Source organism: Thamnophis elegans, chromosome 1 (genome assembly GCF_009769535.1).
Source record: "Thamnophis elegans isolate rThaEle1 chromosome 1, rThaEle1.pri, whole genome shotgun sequence".
NCBI classification, from domain to species: Eukaryota; Metazoa; Chordata; class Lepidosauria; order Squamata; family Colubridae; genus Thamnophis; species Thamnophis elegans.
In genome coordinates, this window is record NC_045541.1 from 138737669 (window position 1) to 138753360 (window position 15692).

Here is a 15692-nt window from a genome sequence, read left to right on the forward strand (position 1 = left end):
CAATGTATGTTCATTAGCAGATTCAAAGGAATTTTATACTGACTTTCTGAGGACCATTAACAGGTAGAACTGAACTCCAGGATGTGAAGAAAACTCTTACTTAAATGGAACAATAAATGCATGACTTTAGATCATCATCATGTGAGGAAAATGTTCTTCCATCTCTTAACTTTATTCTTTTAAACTTGTTTTTCTTAGGCAGACAGCACCTGGTACAATGGTGAATGTTGCTATGACCATTACAAAGAGACCCTAATTTTTAAAATCCGTATCGATATAAATAGCAAAGTGTGTCAGGGTTTCAAATAGCATCCAAAAGTAAATCCGAGTCCAAGACAAAGTATTGCTCAAAGTTCCAATTTATTAAGAAAGCCATGTTGGCATATTTGAAAAAACCCGACTCTGAAAGCTACCCAGTTTCCCCCACTCAGTTGAAAATTCAAGATTTTGCCCTCACACCAAGTCTGTTACATGACCCAATCTTCCACTGCCATGCTGGCAGTTCCACCCATCCAGTTCCAGTCAGGTGCAGAGGTGCAAAGAGAAAGGATGACCTTGGCATTCTAGAAAGAATTTTTTTATGGCTACATAGCATCTAACTTTGTACAATCTCCCCTCCCATTTTCCCACAATAGAAAATGCATAGTAGGATAATAGAAAGTATGGCAGGCCAAAGAGCCAAAGAAAAGATGGCCGCATCCTGACAAAGTGATTAATTCTTTAAGTCCTATTCATCCCACACATTTCACCCAGATGGCCAGTTTAGGGGTCATTTTATATGTAGAATCTCTGCTTCTTATCTACTTTTAGCAGCTACTCTCATTTGCCTCTTTACTTGTCCAAAATCCATTCCAGTAACTTATTCTTTCTGACATTTTACTTTTCCAAAAACAGTTCCCATGGGGGCCCTTAAAATGCCTTAGGAGAAAAGTGAATTCCCCTGAGCTGAAGCTTGTTTAGAATACCTGACTTTTACAATGAAGCAGCCTTCCTTTTCGTTAACAAAAAGATCATTCTTTAACATACTGCAGTGAAAGGACAGAATAAAATGCCCCATGCTTGGCCCAAAGCAGAATCACAATATGGTATACAGCTCAGGCTACAATAATGCAAAGGGATTGGGGGGGGGGGAAATCAGGAACAATTATCCAGAAAGGTCATTGGCTTTATAGCTGGATAGGATCAAGCTGAGCCTCACTAGACATTTGTTATGGCTTTCATTGGATTCCAGCCCTAAGCAAGGAGCTTACTCAGTGGCCTAAATAGCTTTTTCCAATTGTGTGACTTTAAGATGTTATGCTCAGGTATCTTGGATATCCACATTAAGTATACATCTTTCTCCGATTTGTCATTTTTAGTCAAAGTTTCTATCTCCTGAGTCAGTAATGACTGTTGTGCCCAAGACATCTGAACCCATAGGGACATCAACATAAGCCAATACTTTAGCAGCAGCAGCAGTAGCATTTTCTAATCTAGAAACTCCCAATTGCTATATAGGAAACATTTTAAGATTACCATATCTCCAAACTTCCTGGAGATGTCCATTTCATAGCCGCTATTGGTTAGGAACAGACAATAGGGATGTCTTATTTGCTTTAATTAAGGCTAGAACAATCTGTAGGCAGTCTCACTTTACCATATATCCCCCAATATCCTCCTGTTTTCTGTGTCTTTCTAACATCCTTCACTGTCTCAATTCTCTATGATCTCTTTCTATTTTTTAGTTTATAATGTTACTTTCCATCTTCTCTTTTATTCAGGGGACAAAATGAATAGATATGCCCCTGTAAGCCATTTTAAGCTCTCAAAGAATGGAAAAAGGTCAGATAACCATCTATCTAAAATGTAGATAGGACATTTCAGGAAATTCAAAACCAGTATTTTAAATTATTCTCAGTTTTCATTCTCTTTCTTCTTTTCTTTCTCTTTGTCTGTCTCTATGTGTGTGTGTGAGAGAGAGAGACAGACAGATAGACAGAAAGATTAGAGAGGGAGGGAGGGAGAGAGAGAGGGAGAGATGAGAGAGGGATAAAGAGATGAGAGAGACTGACAGATATAGAGATAGAGACAGACAGACACACACACACAAACAAACAGAGAGAGAGAGATAAGAGAGTGAGACAGAGAGACAGAGAGACAGAGAGATCTTGCTTTTCCTCTCTCATCTTCATCTCTTCCTTCTCAATATGTCATCTACTGCCTTCTGGTGCAACTTTCAGAAGATGTTATAGAGTTTGGGACAATGCCACTAAGATAGTTTTTATTAATTTTTATAGCTGTCCAAAAAGAAACTCAGCCTTATTAACCATGATAATTATTTCTAATAGCTAGTAAGAATATAGGAGAAATGCCTCTAACTGAGGCTCTTTTGCAGACTCTGAATGGCTTAGGGTAGAATGTTCTTGTCACTTCTTTATTGCAAGGGTTATATTCACCCATTCTCTGGAAGGAAAAAATAAGTACACACAAACTGAATATATGTTCAGTTTAAACTGAACATTTCCCTTTTAAACCAAATGTTCAACTGAGTGAAGAAAGAAAATTATAGATTGCCTTTAACAGAAAATGTAATACATGTATTGCAGGCAAATGCAATGTACATTACTCAGTATGAAGTCATTTTGCAGGCTTTATTTCCTACTGTAAGCATCATTAAAGGTAACTAAAATGCTGACATATAATAATTGCACTTAAGCTATTGTAAAGGCTATGTCATATTCCTCTTTTGGCAGCAAACTCAAGTCTGATGATTTCGCTCAGAAGACCAAATGTCACTCAGAGGACCAATTAAATAACAATCCAGACTGCAGCATTGTTTAGTATAGATTAGAAACAAGTAAACAAACATTGGAAGTATTTCTTCACAATTTAAAATAGGGTGAAATATACACCTACAGTATATATTATTTATGAAATATATACATTTCATTCTTCTTTTCTCTATATATAAAACACTTCTTTTAATTAATATGTCTTTGTTTTCATCAACATGTATTTGAGAATTTTTGTGTTTTTGTTTTGTACTGACCTAATGAGCAGTAACTGTAATCAACTTTAATTCAGAAATTAAGGTCCTCATAGCAAGATGACGAAATATATTTTATACGATCTGAATGTTGCTGTCAGATCATAATTGCTTTAGATTGCTTCTCATGTGCTGAATTCAGAACCAGAGATTAAACTGGAAGTTTTTATTCAGTTGAATCTCTGTAGACTTTTTAATCCCAGTTTAAGAGCCACCTAAAAAGATAGCTGCAAATTTAGGAATCAATCATGTATTGCTAGACACATTAAGCTAGGTACATTCAGAGTGGGTACTCTGTCCTATTAGCTTCAGAGCCTCAAAAGAGGCAGTGTTCTTTGATAGTAATATATGGTCATTCTGCTAATCCTTTTTCTTTCTTTTTTTTCTTTTAGCTTCAAATTTACATTCATAAAAGTGAAATAGCTTGTGAAGCTGCATGTATACATTAATTTATTTATTCCATTTATACAGTTGCCTATCTCACAGAACGTAACTCTGGGTAACTTACATTTAGAAACTCCTAGTCAAATTATATGTTTCAATTAATTCTTAAGTGAAAAGAAGCTTATGCAACCTGTGTACATGGTGTAAAACGAAATACCAACTATTTCTACAAACATGAAAGCATACTATTTAGGTGCAATTGTTTACAGATTCAGAATTAGAAAACAACAAACATGACAGGTGAGAAATTTGGACACCTTTACAGTAATATATCCTTGGTCAGAAATAACAGTTTCCCAACATTTCCTGTAATCTTTCTACTTTTGGTTCTGGATCATTTTCCCCATCTACAGAACTTTTCCCCTATTTGCATAACTTTTCTGACACAAAAATATTCTTAGGCTTTTCTGCATGTTTGAGATCTCCCCATAGACATTCAGTACTATTCAAATCTAGGGACTATGAAGGCCATTCTAAAGTATTTCTTTTTTCTTTTCTATAAGCCCTTCATTGTTAATTTAGAGGTATGTTTCATATCAGTGCCTTGCTGAAAATTTTTTTTGACTAGATTGCTATTTTATATCCTATGATACAGGTATAAAACCCAAGATTTTTAGATTTTATAATTTTCCTAATAAAGCAGCTCAACAGAGCAATGTATATCCTAAAGACAAAGCTAGAAAGTCATCTTCAAGAATATATGAACCTAGTTTCCTTCATTGATCTGGGAGTTGGACTTAATGGTCTAAATAGTCCTTTCAACTCAATGATTCTTGGACAAAAGTATAGCTTCACCCTATTGTACTATCCACATTGTAGTCAGCCTTATACAATTTCCAGTATTCTTTTTCTCAGCCATGTATAGTTGCTCACTCAAAAAAACTGTTCTATCTATCACTGCAGGAGACATAGGATTCTGCCAGTTGATGAAAAGGGAAAGATCTATCCTACGTGCTTTTTTCCTCAGGACATCCTGATGCAGATAATTTTCCAAGCCAAAGAAAGCATGTGGATTTAGCATCCAAGATAATTTTCTGCTTGCCTTTTCCATATTCTCTCTCTTTGCCAGACCCATATGCACCTCCTAACAAGTTGCACAGAATTCAAAAGGAATCTTCAGTCTCAAATGGTTAGGTAGCCATATTTAAATAACATTTACTGAAGACACCATCCCTTCTTTTAAAATCAAAAACAGAGACTTCAGAGCTCCTTCTCATAGCAACAAAACAGAAGAGGGAGAAAAACATGCAGCACAGGAAACATTTTTTAAAATTATACCTTATTTAGATTTTTAAAAGCAATTTTCCCAATATGTGGTATCCATTCTGATGTTCTCACCTTAATCAATGCCTCCAACTCCTGCTGGGATACACAGTTGTTCTCTTGGAGGAATTCTGCTTTATCATTGGCAATTCTGATTTTTTGACTGCTTTCTTCTGGCTGTTCCAAAGCACGAAACACAAGACCTCCTGTGACCAGATAGGCCACTACCACAAAAAAAATGGCTACCACTGTTTTCCACTTCATGACTGTCTGCAAACCCTGTGAGGGGGTTTCCATACTGGCAATCACAGTTGCCCGAGGAGATGAAATAGAGAGTCGTGGTGCTGGCTGGGGTATATTAGTCTTATTGGTCACAGGAACACAACCTGAGGGAACCGTTGCCGGCACAATCACTGGAATAGAAAAAAAAATTGCTGTGTTAAATCTGTATATGGTATCCTGGCTTTTTCTGTAGCTGCGTTACACTGAATCACAATAATGGTTCAATAATTTCCCACACTGCCGGGTAGCTTTATCCAAACTTGAAATGTTTGCTAGCCTAATTAAAGACTGAACGTGCCAAATCCTATATTTAAATAATTGGTTGTGTCTCAAAATTATAACCTTTTTATATTTTCAGCTGCTGCTGTATAAACATAGTTATTGCTAACGATAATAGCTTTTCAAGTTCATGGGAAATCCTCCATGTTAATTCCTACACAATATGAAGCAGAGTAGGTAGCTTCAGTACCTCCATAATAAATCCTTGGTATGGATAATGCCTATGGTTTGGCATTAGAGAGTTAATTAACATTTTCTGAGGAAACTTTAACTGATGCAAGGTTTTCAAATGGGAATTGGGCTAGAGAATCTACACCTGCACACACGTACTACTTCTCTGATTGAAATTCCACCTCCTGGGAAATGGCAATTAATCACCAAAGATGGGGAGTGACCATAGCTCAAACTGTTTTCCCATAAATTAAGAGACGATTTTCTAATTAACTGTTGGCTAAAATATAATGAAAAGTGCCAATATAGCCATGTTGTTTCTATCACAGACTTGGAATAAATGCCCTAGATCGGAAGCCAAAATTCTTAAAGCTGCTCTTCTTTTGCCCTCAAATGCTAGCATGGTACAATAGTTAAGAATAAGCAAAAATATTTGTATTCAGCTGCCCTCTCAAGTTCACCCTGCCCCAAAGTGAAAATATAGGAGGTTAAATATTTTATAAATTCTAGTACTCATGTAGATGGTTCTTCAATTTAAAGTAAACAAGAGATAAACAGCTGAGGTCTACAAAATCTTTTTAACTATTCTGAATACAAAACAACCCATTTCAAGCTCAAACTTCTTTCGAAATCATCAAAACAGCCCATTCCATCCAAAGAACAGCTGTTAAGGACTTTCCAATCCCAAAATGAGTTGTTTTGAATTTGAAATGACATGAATTTGAAAAATTTATATATCCCTACTTAGGTTTATGAAGCTTATTTTTGTCTCTGCCTATTTCTCTATTTTCAGAAAGACTGAAATAACATGCACAGATATATGAAGATGATGGGGAATAAGGAGCAACCTGGTTCTCTTACTGAATGGAGATTCTACTGTTTGTTTCAATTGGAAAAATTATATTCATGAAAATGATACAAATTAATGAAAATTAAAATACTTTTCTCAATATTTTAGGACAGAAACTATGTTTATCTACAGTCTGAATAATGATATTCGTTCAGAACTAGAAATAAAATAGTCTCATAAATCTAAATTTAATTTTGTGCATGTTGGATCACATTCCTAATCCATGGCAGATTACAGCTCATTGACCAATGATCCTCCCTCTCAGTAACTATTCCTCAGTTACTTGTAATAAAAGAAAATAGTATTCGTTATTCTTGAATTCCATTTAAGTCTTTGTATCTTGAAAATAAACAAATGAAGTCAGCTTTGGTATTTATTTATATACAGCCACAGCAGGCCTGTCTTCCTCATACAGTAGAGTGATTACTAAGCATATCATGTGAGGTGAATTGTGGAAATAACCAGTAAAAAACAAATGCTCCAATCTGTTAAAAAATATTCCAAACAATCTATCTTTATTCCCCAAAGTATAAATTGTATAACCAATCTTACAATAGGTAAATGAGTTGGACTGAAAGATATTTCCATTGCTAAATTTTGTGGCTGTTTGTTGATATGAAATAAATAATGTAAAACATTATTCAAACATATTACTTAGACTTCACCCTTACTAATAATTAGTACTCAGTAAAATATCCTAATCATGTAAGTAGTACTGTATCAACATTTATGAATTTTGGGCATATCATAGCAAAACCTGACATGAGAAACACTTTTCATCCATAGAAAATTGCAACCAACTGTAAGCAACGTGTAAGCCCAACAAGAATGGAAGCAGACAACAAATTCTGCCCTTGGCAGCTTTAGGTTGGGCTCTAAAAAGACTTCTGCCATTCTGTGTCAACAATATTGAACTATATGAACTACTCTAAAGCAATTCCCTAGATTCTACATATCAGTAACATCCAGAAGCAGAATGTTATCCACTGGAAAGTTCACTATTGGGTATGCTTGGATAGATTAGCAAGTAACCAAGTATCTAAATTAAGTTATCCCTCTCTTGGGAGAGGTATAATCATCATAAATAGCAAATTCAGTCTCCACAAAGTACTTATTATAAGATCTACACACAGTTCACATGGGCACAGCTGCAAGCTCAAAGAACTTTCTAGAGATGTTATAATGTAGGTGTTTTTTTCCCCTCTGTATTATTCTGTTATGGTCACTATTTTTTTTTTCCTTTTTCTTAGCATTATGAAGAAAATGCTGGGATAATGAAGCATTCCAGACAAAGTTTGCCTCCATGAAAAGAGCTACCCCATACATGGTTGTATTCAACATGAGCCCTCTAGACTACTTGTAGGATCCCAGGAAAGGACTTTTTAATTTTATTAATTTATCTAAATTATTGGCCATCCAATTCCAGTGGGCTCATGTTTAAGGAACTTCCAAGGGCTAATACCTAAACATCTCTGTGATTCTTTCCTCTTCTAATTCAGACTATTGCATGGCCCTAACTGGCACACATAACTTGTGCTTTCCGTTTTTTCTGAGTCCAAAAAAATAGATTTTCATTAGCCTCATTTCTGGAAAAGGTCTCTTAAGAATCTGCTTTTCCAGTACAGCTTTCTCTACTTTGAGTTTGTTTGTTAAGCCTTCGTGAAATAGGTTTTAAGCTCTCTCATTAAACATGGTAACAAATCTCAGTTTATGCAACATACACTTTAAATTAGCAGATTGTTATGCCTCAAAGGAGACTTTGCCAGGTGTTATGCCACAGATGATATCACTGGAGAGAGGTATGTTCCTGTTTGTTTAGAGAGAATGCTCTATTGAAACATTAAGGAGCCAGAAACAAGCCATTTGAAATGTCAGTTTCTGTAGCCTTATCAGCTTAGTTCATTTTAGTTTGGGTGTTTAGAAATTATTTATCTACCTAAAGTAAGTAAAATAATACATTCATAAAAATAATCATATATTATTATTTTCCTTTAGGACACCTGCTACAGAATGCCCAACTAAAATTCTAATTTCCTTGGGCCCTTGAGATATTAGTGGATCACAAGCTGACTACACCTCAGTAATGTCAGTTCCAGCTAAAAGTGGGAAATATACAGGTAGTCTTTGACTTATGACCACAATTGAGCCCAACATTTCTGTTGCTAAGAAGACAGCTGTTAAATAAATATTGCCCAATTTTATTATCTTTCTTGCCACAATTGTTCAGTGAATCACTGCAGTTGTTAAGTTAGGAACATGTTGTTAAGTAAATCTGACTTCTCCATTGACTCTGTTTGTCATATTCTTTAGGAAGTATTAAGTTAGTTCAGTGCACTCCAGATGTGCTGTAACTATGTCTCAGCATTCATAACTAGCATGGTCGTATCAACCGGAATTGATATGAAAGATATTCCCAATATACCTGGAGAGCACCAGGTTGTGGGAGATTATTCTAGGCGATCAAAGCTTTCTCAAGTACTTTGAGCAGGCTGATATTGCTGAAACTACAGTATAGCCTCTTCTGGCTGTGATTTTTTATTTATTTACAGAAACCTGATCTAGGTTGGCATAGTGGTTCTCTCTAACTTGAAAATTGCCAGTCTCTGCCTCACCAGCTTTATTCCTAAAACAATCTATCCCAATGGGTTGCTGTATGGATCGGATTAGAAGAAACTCTATATATATGAACTTGAATTCTCAGGGGACTGCTGACATAGAAACAGTACTCAATACATGAAATAATATGTATGAAAAAAGTAAAATAATAAAATAAAAATACATAAAATAGAAAAGAACCAGACACTAAAAACTTAAAGGGATGCAATTTGGTTAGCTTAGATTTTTAACTGATGCTGAAAAAGAAAGGTGCTAATGCCCTCTTGTCTTAGCTCCATTTCCACTGTCATTATGTTTGCAAATTGATAGTTAAAGATCCAATTAAAATGCCCACTACAGAATCAAATCTGCTTTAAAAAAAATTACTGAGTTGTGACAATAGGAAATGCAACAAGTTATCTCATAGAATGTCCTGACTCTAGAATAATTGCACTGCAGACTAAGGTATATCTGAAGGCAGTCGGGAGAAACTTTTTCTTTCTGCCAAGATGAGATCATTTGCACTTTAATAGCCCCATAACAGTGAGAAGATGCAGTTCATCTAGATAAACTAAAAGAACAGCTGCTCCATTTCCCTGAAGTGAATTCTCTAATGCAGTGTTAGCACTGCTAAATTCAGTAATATGCCAGCACTTTGCTATAAGTACCAATACATTTGGTTAACTTTCTCTCTGAAAATAAGCAACCCTGAACCCCAAATGTGCAAATTATGTTTTATTACTAATCCACCTGAGCAAGGAATGGAAGTTCCAAATGAAGTAAGAATCTGGAACTTTAAATGCCAAAGTCCTCTATGTGTTCTCTGCCACAAACACTTTGTACAAAATGACCAAGAAGCATTTGATTTTTTCAGGCAACATTAAAACTGGGACTTGAGGGCTCAGCTTAGTGGACCCGAGACCTGTTCAAGCACAATTCTTGTTATTTTGCATGGAAGCAAGCCTAACCAAGTTTTTAGATCCGACCAATAATTTTCAGAGTCCCAAAACCTTCCACAGATTCTGGATTGATAATTATACATCAATATATAGACTTGATTTCTGCATCTTGCTAAACCATGGTCTCTTAAGCATTTGTTGTTGTTAGTTGCAAAGTCATGTCCGACTCATCACAATCCCATGGACAATGTTCCTCCAGGCCTTCCTGTCCTCTACCATCCTCTGGAGTCCATTTAAGCTCATGCCTACTGTTTCAGTGACTCCATACAGCCACCTCATTCTCTGTTGTCCCCTTCTTCTCTTGCCCACAATCTTTCCCAGCATTAGGTTCTTCTCCAGTGAGTCCTTCCTTCTCATTAAGTGGCCAAAGTATTTGAGTTTCATTTTCAGGATCTGCCCTTCTAAAGAGCAGTCAGGGTTGAACTCCTCTATGACTGACCAGTTTGATCACCTTGCAGTCCAAGGGACACACAGGAGTCTTCTCCAGTACCATAGTTCAAAGGCCTCAACTCTTTGGTGCTCAGCCTTTCTTATGGTCCAATTTTCATAGCCATACATTGCAACTGGGAAAACCATAGCCTAGAGTACTTTCGTTGGCAGGATGATGTCTCTGCTTTTTAGTATGCTGTCTAGATTTGCTTAAGCATGGTTTGTCAAATAAATCAAAACTGGCTTATTTTGCCCATTACATTATGTCAAACTGAAATACACCACAGTGTGGCTTAATGTTTATATGACTTAGTCATGATGATGAGCAAGCTTTGACAAGCTATCTAAAAGGTAAGTAGGTATACAGCCACTGCTCTCTTAGTAGTTACCCATTTAGCAACCGTTCACAAATATGACAGTAATTTAAAAAAAATATTTTCTAACTAATGCATCCATGTATGACCAAATTTCAGCCATCTGATGACAAAAGCCATCAATATGAAAATATTAAGGTCTGGTCAGTTTCAGGCATCATTCCAATCAACCAATTAAGGTCACAGAGCAGAGCCTGTCAACTTGAGGTTAACACTTTTTAGACAATCAGCTCAGGAAGCGATAGCTTTTTAAAGCAATCTCTCTTACCTATGAGGAGACTATAAAAAGAAAAATGGGTCAGGCAAAGGACACTGTATGAGAAAATTTATCTGAATGAGATGGCAGCAAGCAATAATCTTTACAGTGTCATTCTCTTGCTCTTTCTTTCACTGAGCAACCTTTCTGCTTCTAATTTAAGGAATACATTGTGGTGACTCAATGAATGGTGCAGTGGCCTAGCGGTGGAGCTCTCGCCTCACAATGAGGTGGCTGTGAGTTTGATCCTAGGTAGAGGCAGTTATTTCTCTCTCTGGGCACAATGAGAATATATCTGCTGAATATAGCTCTACATTGGCAACAGGAAGGGCATCCGGCCAGTAAATACTCAGCTCCATTCAGTTATCCAGATTCCACCCCACAAGGGTTTATGGGGTTGTTAAAAGATTATGATGATTGTGGTCACTAAATGAGGACAGGATGCCAAGTATCTATTTAAATCATGGGAAGAGGAGAGGAAAAAACCTTTTCCATTTGATTTAAATACCAAAAATCCAAAATAACAGTTCAAGTTTTATGACAGGGCCTCTTTTGTCTATCCATGCATTTCGTTATCCCCCCCCCCCCCGAACATACTCAGTGACTCTACAGCTAGCTAAGTGTTTCCTAATAATTTTAACGTTTCAAAATGATCATTTTCATTCCCCAAAAGATAGTATCATGTAAGGTCTGGATAAACTTATGTAACAAAGATACTTTTTGTTGTATGATTCTTCTCTTTGGAGTCAAGAGACTCATGTGGCAACAAAGCTTAAATGTCACATCAGTCAAATGTTATTTCAGATGAGTACTTTAAATTGTCACATGAAAACGATGTTTTGTTGAACTATTTCTGTACTTTATCATCTAGTATCTCATAAAAATACTTTTGTTTAATTTTTGTACAGCTGTCGTAGCTATAATTGAAACACCAGGAATTAATATTTCTTGGACTAAAACAGGCCCTAATTAGCTTGAAATAGAGAAAAAAACCTTTTACAGATTTTTAAATTTGTTTTTGTGGAAATCAGTAACTCAAACAATAACAGTAAGCAAGGAGATACTGTAGGTGGATGGATATACAGACAGATAGGCAGGCAAGCAGATAGCCTTTGTATCATAAAAAGCACAGGCGAATTCATTACTACATATCTGTCTGAAGTGTGAAGTATCATGCATAAGAAAATAAGCATTTCTGACAGAACTTTCATACCACTCAGTTTGGATCAAAATCACCAGTCTCAATGGAGATACTCAAATGAGAAGAGACCAAATAGTACATATGCATGTTCCAGCCTTTAACGTTTTTAATCTAGTTTAAATTTTAGTCCTACTCCTTCTCTTATTCAACAGAACACTCCCAATTATATGGAAATCCAAGAAGAGCCAGATTTTTTTTTTAAAAAAACACCACCTCTTCCATCTGTCAGTTGTCAAAAGCAGCTACTCAAATGTCTCTGTAAATGCACAGATAGGACATGAAGCTGCTACCCCCTTCGGTGCACAACAGCTGGTACTCAATAGGCCTAAAGGTGCAGAGAATGAAGTGATTATACCAAATAATCATTAAATTCTGACTCCATGTCATCCATACATAAAATATGGTTGTTATGATAACTCCTTATATGCTTAACTATGCCCATTAGAAGCAAGTCGTTTTATTATTCCTAACGATTTTTTCAAAGTTCATGACTGATCAATCAGCTACATTTGTATGCAACATATAGAACAAAAATAATATTTAAAAAAACATAACAAAGTGCTTTTAATATTAGTTTTCTGAAAACACAGTTCTGGAGGTAAAATTCATGAAATGTATTTCTGAAGAGTAAGTTAACAGACTTCTTAATATAAGGACAAATCAACAACAATGCACACATTTAGAACCACAGCAAAGATGCAGTAGCTTTCCTGAAATTAAGCCGAACAGGTTAAATAAGGTCCTAAAAAGATGACCAAATACAGCATTGAATGTCATGGTGGGAAAATGATGGATGATGAATGGATTACAAAATTTTCATCCAAGTTTTTTATCAGTGTTTGCTCTTCTAAAAATATTATCTAATTATTTACCCCTTGCATTTTAATAGGTTTTCTAGGGATAAGAAAATATTCCATCTATTTCTTATCTATTTTTGACACACCCTATTATCAGACCTGTCCCTGAAAATGATGTCATGTTCCCAACTTTACGATTTAAGAAAGATTAGGATAAATTGAAACAGCTTCAGAGAAGATCAGCAAGGATAATCAAAGAACAGAAAATCTAAGCCCTGCAAAGAGAAAGATTTAGCCTTAAGAAAAAGCAACCTAGCAGAATTTAATGGCAAATTTTAAATGGCTGAATAAGTATCATACAAAAGACCTGTCTTCTCTCAATATACAGAGAAATATAGAACAAATATATCAATTTAGAACAATGCTTTAAGTAACAGAATTTAATGTTAGCAAAAACTTTGTAAGAACAAATTGGAACCATGTACCAATGGATGTTCTACCAATGGAGGACAAACACTTGTTAGAAATGCTTTAATTCAGATTCAAATGCAAATAAGAGAATCACCTTGCAGCAAGATGTGCAAACAAATTTAATAAACAAAAAATATTTAACAGGGAATTGGACTTACTAACTTAACTAGCCATTTCTATAATTCCTTCTAGCTCTTCCTATAAAGTATTGGTCACAATATCCCCCTCTGCAGCCCAGAAATAGTATTTTGATAATAGGTGACATAATTATTTCCTTAAATTCAGAAAGCACCAGATTAAGAGCTTTCATAAATCTGTCATAGCAAAATGTGTAACAATGAGTTGCCAAGGACAACAGCAGCAATATTCCTTCCTTCCTTCCTTCAATTTATATGGCCACCCACTTGCAGAGCAACTCTGGATGGCTAGGAGAAATAAAATAAATGTAACAATAAAAAACCAAATCCAGTATACCATATTGAGAATAAAAAAATGACATCACACACACACACACACACACACACACACACATACACACACACCATGGATTCATGTGTCTTCCTAGCCCAGTACTAGTTTTAAAAGGCTAATGGCACGCTTGGGACCAGCCAGATCTTTTTTTTGGGGGGGGGGGCAGGATGGAAATAGCACATGCACTGTAATAGAGAAGGCACACTTTGGAGTACCATCAGATGACACTATTGACAACTTAACGTGGTCCATGTCAAGCACCTCTGAACTTGTAGGATGGTCAGGGATAACTGGAGACAGACAGACAGATAGACACAGAGAGAGACAGAGATGCAGAGAGACAGAAACATAGACAGAGAGACACAGACAGAGAAAGAGAAACAGACAGACAGAGGCAGACAGAGAGACAGAGAGAGAGAGAAACAGAGACAGACAGATAGACAGACAGAGACAAAGACAGATAGAGACAGACAGAGACACAGAGACAGAGACACAGAGAGACAGAGGTAGAAAGACAGAGACAGAGAAACACAGAGAGAGATAGAGACAGACAGAGAGAGAGAAAGAGAGAGACAGAAACAGAGAGACAGAGATAAAGACAGAGAGAGACAGAACCAGAGACAGAGACACAGAGAGACAGAAGTAGAGAGACTGGGACCAGGGGTGGGTTTCAAAAATTGTTCGAACCTACTCTGTGGGCGTGGCCTCCTTTGTGGGAGTGGCTTGCTGCCCATGTGACCGAATGGGAGTGGCTTGCCACCCATGTGACCGGATGGGAGTGGCCTGCCACCCATGTGACCTGGTGGGAGTGGCCAAGACGATGTTATTACTAGATATTACTAATTACTAGATATTATTAATATTACTAGATCATTATTAATGCATAGATAACTGTGGGACATTACACACCCACCCACACCCACCCACACCCACAAACTATGACAGTGCTAGGAAAACACCAAAAAAATAAAAATCCCCCCCCCCCCCCCAAAAAAGACTGCCAATGAAACCAGGTTTTTTTTCCTAAGCCTAAGAACAGGAAAGACAAAGTCACTGGAATAAAAACCATCAAGGCAATGTGGAAAATTATAAAGGACAGGCACTCACAGAACCATCAACCACCTCAGAATTACCTAAACAAGTAAGGTGACCAGATTTTCAGATTGGTAAAGAGGGACACCATTGACCGGGGGTGGGGAGCTAGGCCGCGGCAGTTACTGCCAGCCCGCGACCTCGCTAGGGACGTCTGGTCACCTTAATTATATACATCCTCTCTCTCTCTATCCATCCATCCATCTGTCTGTCTATCTGCCTGCCTATCTAGTTATGGTATCCCTCTCCCTCTTTCCCCCTCTCTTTCTCCATCCATCTATCTGCTTGCCTACCTATCTCTCTCTCTTTCTCTCTATCCATCCGTCTATCTGCCTGCCTATCTGTCTATCTAGTTATGGTCTCTCTCTCTCTCTCTCCCTCTCCCTCCCTCATCTCATTATCATCTATCTCAGTGTTTCTCCACCTTTTTATAAAAATATTTTTTTTTTATTTATTTTTTGTTACATAGACGACACATACCCACAACAATAAAAACAAAACAAAACAAAAAGAAAAAAACCCATCATCACATATAGCATGTCGTTTGGTTACAAGTGTTTTAACATTTATCATTCTTATACATTTATTATTTCATTTAATAGGTTATAATATACAGTTTGGGTTGCTTTGTTTACCATCCCTTCCTCCTGTTATAACACCACCTTATTTTCCCTTTCTTTTCTCCCTTCCTCCCTTCTCTACTTTCTTCCTTCCTGCTCTCCTTCCCCTTCCT

General features: G+C 36.6%; 1 protein-coding gene across 1 annotated transcript in view; it reads right to left on the reverse strand.

Annotated features, from left to right (window-relative positions):
• The window catches only part of KCNK10 (potassium two pore domain channel subfamily K member 10), a 54487-nt gene that overhangs the window by 25777 nt on the left and 13018 nt on the right, over positions 1–15692 (reverse strand). The window contains exon 2 of the mRNA XM_032230004.1: positions 4808–5145. Coding sequence (XP_032085895.1) covers positions 4808–5145 — 338 coding nt within the window. The remainder of the gene's footprint in view (positions 1–4807; positions 5146–15692) is intronic.